This window comes from Muntiacus reevesi, chromosome 5 (assembly GCF_963930625.1).
Source record: "Muntiacus reevesi chromosome 5, mMunRee1.1, whole genome shotgun sequence".
Taxonomy (NCBI): Eukaryota; Metazoa; Chordata; class Mammalia; order Artiodactyla; family Cervidae; genus Muntiacus; species Muntiacus reevesi.
In genome coordinates, this window is record NC_089253.1 from 91,708,678 (window position 1) to 91,717,943 (window position 9,266).

The following is a 9,266-nucleotide window of genomic DNA, read 5'->3' on the forward strand; positions in this document are numbered from 1 at the left end:
CCTGAAGAATCCCCTGAACAGAGGAGCCTGGTGGGCTACAGTCCATGGAGTTGCAAAGAGTCAGACACGACTGAGTAACTAACAATTTCACTTTTCACTTTTTTTTCTAAGAAGTTTTAAGACCTTAACTTTGTGAAACAACGTTCAATGCTTAATGTATCTAATCACTTGGCTATGTAATAAAGATGACTCTGCTCTCATCCTCATGGTGAACATGTGGCTGTCACAGAACCTTCAGCCTTCTTTATATTCAAATTCTAGAGCATGTGAAATCTACTAGCTGGCTAGCAACAAAGAAGGAACTGACAATGACATTTTCTATGTGGCTTATTCTTGATGTACGTCATGAAGCAAGGCTACTTCCTGAAGCGTAGAGGGTCCTGAGTCATTGTCAGTATATTATCAAGTGTGAAACAGATCGCCAGTCCAGGTTGGATGCATGAGACAAGTGCTCAGGGCTGGTGCACTGGGATGACCCAGAGGGATGGGAAGGGAGGTGGGAGGGGGGTTCAGGATGGGGAACACACGTAAATCCATGGCTGATTCATGTCAATGTATGGCAAAAACCACTACAATATTGTAAAGTAATTAGCCTCCAACTAATAAAAATAAGTGGGGAAAAAAAAAAGAATAAGCCACATTTTCTAAACTCTCACAATTGTGAGCGCCATTCCAAGTGCTCCACCACGTTCCCCTCCTCCTGTCCCAGGTGCTATGACCCTGAGTGTCATCCAGAGGTGTCTGGGCTGCTGGTCAAGTGCAAGTCTGAGTGAAAATAGGACGTCCGACTTTATGTAATGAGACTGGGATATTCCCGGTGGGGACCCTTCCTACAAAACTGAGTTGTACATTTAATCACCAATTACATCACTCAAAGGATTTACATGAAAGGATTCCCTGGTGGTCTAGCCATCAGGACTCAGAACTTTCACTGCCAAGGGTTCAGGTTCAATCCCTGGTCAAGGAACAAAGGCTTCCTTGGTGGATCAGTGGTAAAAAAATCTGCCTGCAATGAAGGAGATGCACGAGATTCAGGCTTGATCCCTGGTTGGGAAGATCCCCTGGAGAAGGGAATTGCAACCCACTCCAGTATTCTTGCCTGGAGAATCCCATGGACAGAGGAGCCTGGCGGGCTACAGTCCATAGGATTGCCAAGAGCCAGACATGACTGAGCATGCACATGTAAGGAACTAAGACCAACTGAGATACCACAAACTGCATCACTCGGCCAAAAAAAAATTATTCACGTGGAGGCAAGAGAGACAGCACCTTCAACAAATGCTATCAACTCAGCATGAAGAGTTGGCTGCAGTACTCGTCAGGAAATTGGCTGAGGGCTAAGGAAGGAAACTTGGTTTTCGTCTCCTCTTTGCAACTTCCTCCCTCAGAGATGGCTGAGAAAGTGACTCTGTTTCACCGAATGTGGATTTTTTTTTTCTGTAATGTGAGAGGTAATGTGTGAAGGCACCTAGCCTTCCTCCCCAGAGAGATGCTTAATATCGAAGAGAGATTAAGGTTAGGGTCCCTCACTGAACACTCACAGCCCCCCTCCCACTCAACTGTCACCTTTCCAAAACTCTACTCATGGGTCACAGCACCATTTCTTTTCCCGTGGACGCTGGGCTACACGGAGGCAAAGAGAACATCTGCTCTGTTTGCAACCTCATCCTTAGGGTCCAGCACAATGCCTGACTCAGCAGGTACTCCATAAATACTTACTGAAGGAATAAAAGGAATAAAGTAACTATACAAACGTAACAGATAATTATTATTCTGTCAGAGGTTAATACCTACTAGACTCGAAAGCTTTCCCTCACATAATCCTGCATGTGGAGATGCAAATATTGGTAGAATCTTTAAAAATCACTGAAAACACTGTAAGTACTAATATGTCAATTTATTCCACATATTTTTAAGATTTTTTTTTTTGATGTGGACCATTTTTAACGTCTTTATTAAATCTGTTACAATATTGTTTCTGTTTTATGTGTTGACTTTTTAGCCTCGAGGTATGTAGGGTCTTAGCTACCCAACAGGGGATCACACCTGCACCCCCTGCAATGGAACTCGAATTTTTAACCACTGGACCACCAGGGAAGTCCCTACTCCATACATATATATATATTTTAAGTAATTTTTTCTCTTTCCTTTTTTTAAATTATGAAAGTATGATATTTACAGAAGACTTGGAAAATAGAGGAGAGTTACATATAGCCCCACTATATATATATATATATAAATTATTTTTTGAAGTAGAAAATTAAGATTTTTAGTTGGGGTTTCAATATCAAAGGGTTTCCCTGGTGGCTCAGATGGTAAAGAACCTGCCTACAATGCAGGAAACCTGGGTTCGATTCCTGGGTTGGGAAGATCCCCTGGAGAAGGGAATGGCAACCCACTCCAATATTCTTGCCTGAAGAGTTTCATGGACTGAGGAGCCTGGAAACCTATAGTCCACGGGGTCACAAAGAGTCAGGCACAACTCAGTGACTAACACACACACACTCAATATCAAACTCTCAAAAATTAGCAGAATGAATATACAGAGAAGTAAAAGGATATAGTAAACCTGAGAAGCACTGTGAACCAACTGAACATAACTAAGATTTATACAATTTTCATACAACAATAGGATCCAAATTATATTCAAGCTCCCATAGAGTCTAAACTAGGAGACACTGGAACATATTCAGGGACGTAAAACAAGGTGCAAAAATTTCATGGTCTAAAGGTACTGAAATCCTACACAGTCTGTTCTCTTATCATTGTGGAACTATGCTAGAAATCGGTATCAAAAGATATTTGAAAATAACTCACATATTTTCAAGTGCAATGTGACATGTACCAAGAGAGATTTTTGACTTATTAGCCATTGAAAGCCCCTATTCCACACACTTTTAAATCAAAGAATGGAAAGGAGAGTTGGAGAATAAATCTAGGACCCTCCTCTGGTGCTGATGGGGAGGTACTCACACCAGTCAACAGACACCAAGATGGATATCTCATCAGAGGAAGTGGGGTTTCCTATATTCTAAGCAACCATCTAATTTTATCTTCATTTCCCAACAAGTTTCCCTATTCGGCTGATCAACATGAACAGCTCTTCCTTGGCAATGATATTAGCTACCTTAATTATCAGATTAGTCTTCTACCTCAAATCAGCCTCATGAGTCAGGGCTGCAGGCAGCCTGATACTTCCACTAAGGCTGCAGACTCACTCTGCTGAGAGGCTGAACCCTACAGCACAGTCAGGTCAGAACAACCTGAGGCCTATCTCACCATGGCCCAGCATCACTCCATCACAATATTAACATAGGATAAAATAAGTCTGACTGGGAGATCTACTGTTCTTAGTTTTATGCTTATGTCTACAAAGTTGCATTAAAAAATACAAAGATAATTTATCAACCTATGGTTTTTCCAGTGGTCATGTACAGATGTGAGAGTTAGACCGTAAGGAAGGCTGAGTGTTTTCGAACTCATGCTTTCAAACTGTGGTGTTGGAGAAGATTTTTGAGAGTCCCTTGGACTGAGATGAGATGGTTGGATGGCATCACTGACCCAATGGACATGAGACTGGGTAAACTCCGGGAGTTGGTGAGGGACAGGGAGGCCTGGCGTGCTGCGGTTCATGGGGTCACAAAGAGTCGGACATGACTGAGCGATTGAACTGAACTTCGGTATTACACTGCTGCTGTTGTTCTTGTTCAGCCGCTAAGTCATGTCCAATTCTTAGCAACCCAATATTTTGGCCATGTGAGGCAAAGAGCCAATACATTGGAAATGACGCTGATGTTGGGAAAGATTGAAGGCAAAAGGAGAAGGGGACAGCAAAGGATGAGATTATTAGACAGCATCACCAGCTCAACCATCTCATCTTCTGTCGTCCCCTTCTCCTCCTGCCCTCAATTTTTTCCAGCATCAGGGTCTTTTCAAATTAGTCAGCTCTTAGCATCAGGTGGCCAAAGTACTGGAGTTTCAGGTTCAACATCAGTCCTTACAATGAACACCCAGGACTGATCTCCTTTAGCATGGATTGATTGGATCTTCTTGCAGTCCAAGGGACTCTCAAGAGTCTTCTCCAACACCACAGTTCAAAAGCATCAATTTTTCGGTGCTCAGCTTTCTTCACCGTCCAACTCTCATATCCATACATGACTATTGGAAAAACCATAGCCTTGATCAGGACCTTTGTTGGCAAAGTAATGTCTCTGCTTTTTAATATGCTGTTTAGATTAGTCATAACTTTCCTTTCAAGGAGTAATCGTCTTTTAATTTCACGGCTGCAACCACCACCTGCAGTGATTTTGGAGCCCAAAAAAATAAAGTCAGTCACTGTTTCCACTGTTTCCCCATCTATTTGCCATGAAGTGAAGGGACAGGATGCCATGATCTTAGTTTTCTGAGTGTTGAGCTTTAAGCCAACTTTTTCACTCTCCTCTTTCACTTTCATCAAGAGGCTCTTTAGTTCTTCTTCACTTTCTGCCATAAGGGTGGTGTCATCTGCATATCTGAGGTTACTGATATTTCTCCTGGCAATCTTGATTCCAGCTTGGGCTTCACCCAGCCCAGCATTTCTCATGATGTACTCTGCATATAAGTTAAATAAGCAGGGTGACAATACACAGCCTTGACTCCTTTTCCTATTTGGAACCAGTCTGTTGTTCCATGTCCAGTTCTAACTGTTGTTTCCTGACCTGCATACAGGTTTCTCAAGAGGCAGGTCAGGTGGTCTGGTATTCCCATCACTTTCAGAATTTTCCATACTTTATTGTGGTAAACACAGTCAAAGACTTTGGCATAGTCAAGAAAGCAGAAATAGATGTTTTTCTGGAACTCTCTTGCTTTTTTGATGATACAGCGGATGTTGGCAATTTGAGCTCTGGTTCCTCTGCCTTTTCTAAATCCAGCTTGAACATCTGGAAGTTCATGGTTCATGCATTGCTGAAGCCTGGCTTGGAGATTTTTGAACATTATTTTACTAGCATGTGAGATGGGTGCAACTGTGCGATAGTTTGAGCATTCTTTGGCATTGCCTTTCTTTGGGATTGGAATGAAAACTGACCTTTTCCAGGCCCGTGGCCACTGCTGAGTTTTCAAAAAAACTGACATATTGCTGACATATTGAGTGCAGCACTTTCACAGCATCATCTTTCAGGATTTGAAATAGCTCAACTGGAATTCCATCACCTCCACTAGCTTTGTTCGTAGTGATGCTTCCTAAGGCCCACTTGATTTCACATTCCAGGATGTCTGGCTCTAGGTGAATGATCACACCATTGTGATTATCTGGGTCATGAAGATCTTTTTTGTACAGTTCTTCTGTGTATTCTTGCCACCTCTTCTTAATATCTTCTGCTTTTGTTAGGTCCATACCATTTCTTTATTGAGCCCATCTTTGCATGAAATGTTCCCTTGGTATCTCTAATTTTCTTGAAGAGATCTCTAGTCTTTCCCATTCTATTGTTTTCCTCTATTTCTTTGCATTGATCGCTGAGGAAGGCTTTCTTATCTCTCCTTGCTATTCTTTGGAACTCTGCATTCAGATGCTTATATCTTTCCCTTTCTCCTTTGCTTTTCACTTCTCTTCTTTTCACAGCTATCTGTAAGGCCTCCTCAGACAGCCATTTTACCTTTTTGCATTTCTTTTCTTGGGGATGGTCTTGATCCCTGTCTCCTGTACAATGTCATGAACCTCCGTCCATAGTTCTCCAGCACTCTGTCTATCAGATCTAGTCTGTTAAATCTATTTCTCACCTCCACTGTACAATCATAAGGGATTTGATATAGGTCATACCTGAATGGTCTAGTGGTTTTCCCCACTTTATTCAATTTAATACTGAAGAGTTAGCTATAATTCCCATTCCTAATAGAAACAGACATCAAAGGGAAACTTATGGGCTGGCTAAGAAACCTATAGGTCAATTTTATATGGACCACAAAGCCCAGGGACCAAGAGGATATCAGACTATAATAGAACAATGGTCCAGGTTGCTTGGGATTGATTTGTAAGGTTGTTACACGGACAAGAAACAGTAATCAAGCAGGCGTGAGTTAGCCGTGCTGGCAGGCAAATAAATATGAAAGATCTATTGTTAAAAAATAAAGACGTAACAAAATTGAGACAAATAAGTGGAATTTGACAGTAGAAGAAAAGAAAAAAAATAGAAAAAAGAAAAAAAACTCTTATATGCTCACTAAAGAGAATGAAAAAATTGAGAAAAGGAAAAAAGGGGGAAAAAACCGCTTACTCCAAATCCACTATCCAAACATAATCAAAATTTATATTTTATTTCTTTCTAATCTTCTTTTTCCTATTTCATAGTGTTTGTTTTAAACATAATTAGGCTGTATAAAAATTCTGCAGGCTGCTTTTCCCATCATCTAATATGCCAATTTCCCATGATACATACTTTCTATAAAAATTTTCATTGGATCAATATAATAACATGTCAAAGAAATATTTCAGAACTTCTTAATGATGACATTTAAGCTATTATTAGTCAATCCTAAAGGAAATCAACCCTGAATATTCATTGGAAGTAGTGATGCTGAAGCTGAAGCTCCAGTACTTTGGCCACCTGATGCAAAGAGCTGACTCACTGGAAAAGATGCTGATGCTAGGAAAGACTGAAGGAGAAGGGGAAAGCAGAGGATGAGATGATTAGACAGCATCATCAACTCAGTGGACAAGAGTTTGAGTAAACTCCAGGAGACAGTGAAGGACAGGAAAGCCTGGTGTGCGTCCATGGGATCAAGAAGCGTCGGACATGACTTAGCCATTGAATAACAGCAATAACAAGCTATTACAATTAAATAACATTGCAGAATCTCTTTTCTTTACAAAGCTCTCTGTATTTAGACTTATTTCTTTAGAATACTCCCATAATAGAGTTACTAGGCCAAGAAAGTAGAAGTAGATATATTACAAGGCTCTTAATATTTAAAGGCCAAACTGTCTTCCAGAAACTGTCAAAAACCTGCTCTTTGTTGGGTTCATGTGTCAACTGATTCAAAGGGGAGTCAACAGGCCTGAGAAAGTTATTTGAAAAAACATTTTTTAGAAAATATGAAAACTGATTGACTTACGTTCGCACTTTATGGCGACCGATGATGAAAGAAACCTTCCAGCTCCATGGGTTCACGAAGCTGGACCAACTGGAGTTCAGTATGATGTAATCCCCATTTTGAGAACAAAATCTAATGGGCAGGTGTTCAAAGGGAGGATGGCCGGCATACTTATGTAAAACAATAAGACAGAAGTTATTTAACATGAATGTTTGTTACAAATGCCTCTCTTAAGGCACTTATTTGTAAATGTTTTAAAATATCAAAATAGAAAAAAATATTGTTTCAATAGTTTCAACACACCATTTTCTTGATTAAAGGTAACATTCTGATGATTAAGAGGCTTCCCAGGTGGCACTCGTGGCACTTGTGGCACTGCCTGCCAATGCACAAGAGATGGGTTCGATTCCTGGGTTGGGAAGATCCCCTGGGGGAGGAAATGGCAACCCACTCCAGCATTCCTGCCTGGAAAGGTTCATGGGGGTGGGCTACAGTCCAGGCGGCTGCACAGGACGGCTGCACAGGCGGCTGCACAGGATGGAGTGACCGTATCATTAGTATTCTAATGATACTAGTGCTTGAGAGAAGCTCTAGTGAGAAATGAAACGAAAAATTTAAGATCAGTGGAAAAAAACATGCCCTCCTGTAAAGAAGCAGGTGCTTACCTTTTTGGTGCATGGCAAGCATCAGAGAGCGATCTTCCGGGTGCAGGTACGCTAGGACGGATGTCCCGATCAGGTCCTGAGGTAGGTAACCCAGGAAAGGCATGGCCCTGAGCACAGACACAGCACAGGCAGCATGTCACTCGCAGCAAGTGACTGTTGTACCTTACGCACTTTCAACAGTACTTTTCAGATAAACTCTAAATACGAAGAAAAGGTATGCAGAGATGTTCATTACAGCATTTATAAAAACTGCAAGCAACCCGAGTGCCTATACTGTGGGGAAAGGGTTAACACAATCTAAGAAGTGTTGGTCACCAGAGGTGTTGCATCAAAATTACCTACCAAACTTCCAAAAGCCAGATTTGCAGGCTCACTGCTTCCTAAATCAGCGTTTCTGGGGTGAGATTAGGAGTCTATACTATTCACAAGTTCCATAGAGGTCTCAGAAGGCTTCCCGGGTGGCTCAGACAGTAAAGAACCTGCCTGCAATGCAGGAGAACTGGGTTTGATCCCTGGGTTGGGAAGATCCCCTGAAGAAGGGAATGGCAACCCATTCTGATATTCTTGCCTGGAGAATTCCCAAGGACAGAGGAGTGGTGGGCTACAATCCATGGGGTCACAAAGAGTCAGACATGACTGAGCAACTAACATTTTTCACTTTTTCAGAGGTCTCCTGAGGCCCTCAATTGTACTGCCTTTTGAAAAGTCTACAAAGATCATATTATAACATAGAAAAATGCTTATCATGTTAAATGAAGAAAGCAGGCTATAAATTTATACAGAGTATTTAAAAGTAAACAAAAACAATGTCTCCCAAACAGTAGTATCAAATAGAGGACCAGTCACAAAGACATTTGTAGGATAAATGTTCATTAAAAAACTCTAATGACCAGACATTCAAGATGACTTAGAAAAAAACTGACTCTGTAAACATTTTCTATGTGTATAAATTCACAAATATTTTCTTTTTCTCATTTACATATAAGAAAGAAAGAAAGAAAGTGAAGTCCCTCAGTCGTGTCCAACTCTTTGCAACCCCATGGACTGTAGCCTGCCAGGCTCCTCTGTCCGTGGGATTTTCCATTTCCCTCCTTCCATTTCCATTTTCCATGGGAGTAGGTTGCCATTTCCTTCTCCAGGGGATCTTCCTGACCCAACGATCGAACCCAGGTCTTTGGCATTGCAGGCCGATGCTTTACTGTCTGAGCCACCAGGAAACTCATGTATATATAATCTTTGTTATTTTTTGCCACACCCTCATGATATTCAGTATCTTAAGTGTCTCAACCAGGGATTGAATCCACACCCCCTACAGTGCAAGCCTGGATTCCTAACCATACTTTCTAATGCAGTAAACTTAAGCTATTTTCAGAATGTCTTTAGCTAAATTTTCTTACCTTGTACAGATTAAATTATACAAAGTAACTCACTATTACTGTTTGCTGCTGTTGCTGCTGCTAAGTCACTTCAGTCGTTTCTGACTCTGTGCAACCCCTTAGACGGCAGCCCACCAGGCTCCACCATCCCTGGGAT

At 41.3% G+C, this 9,266-nt stretch overlaps 1 protein-coding gene across 1 annotated transcript in view; it reads right to left on the reverse strand.

The window, feature by feature from the left end:
• The window catches only part of PER3 (period circadian regulator 3), a 47,265-nt gene extending 39,452 nt beyond the window's left edge, over positions 1-7,813 (reverse strand). The window contains exons 1-3 of the mRNA XM_065935836.1: positions 7,734-7,813; positions 7,372-7,447; positions 7,090-7,238 (exon numbers count right to left, since the gene is read on the reverse strand). Of these exons, the coding sequence (XP_065791908.1) occupies positions 7,090-7,238; positions 7,372-7,395 (173 nt within the window). The 5' untranslated portion in view covers positions 7,396-7,447; positions 7,734-7,813. The remainder of the gene's footprint in view (positions 1-7,089; positions 7,239-7,371; positions 7,448-7,733) is intronic.
• Between the last annotated feature and the right edge of the window lie 1,453 nt (positions 7,814-9,266).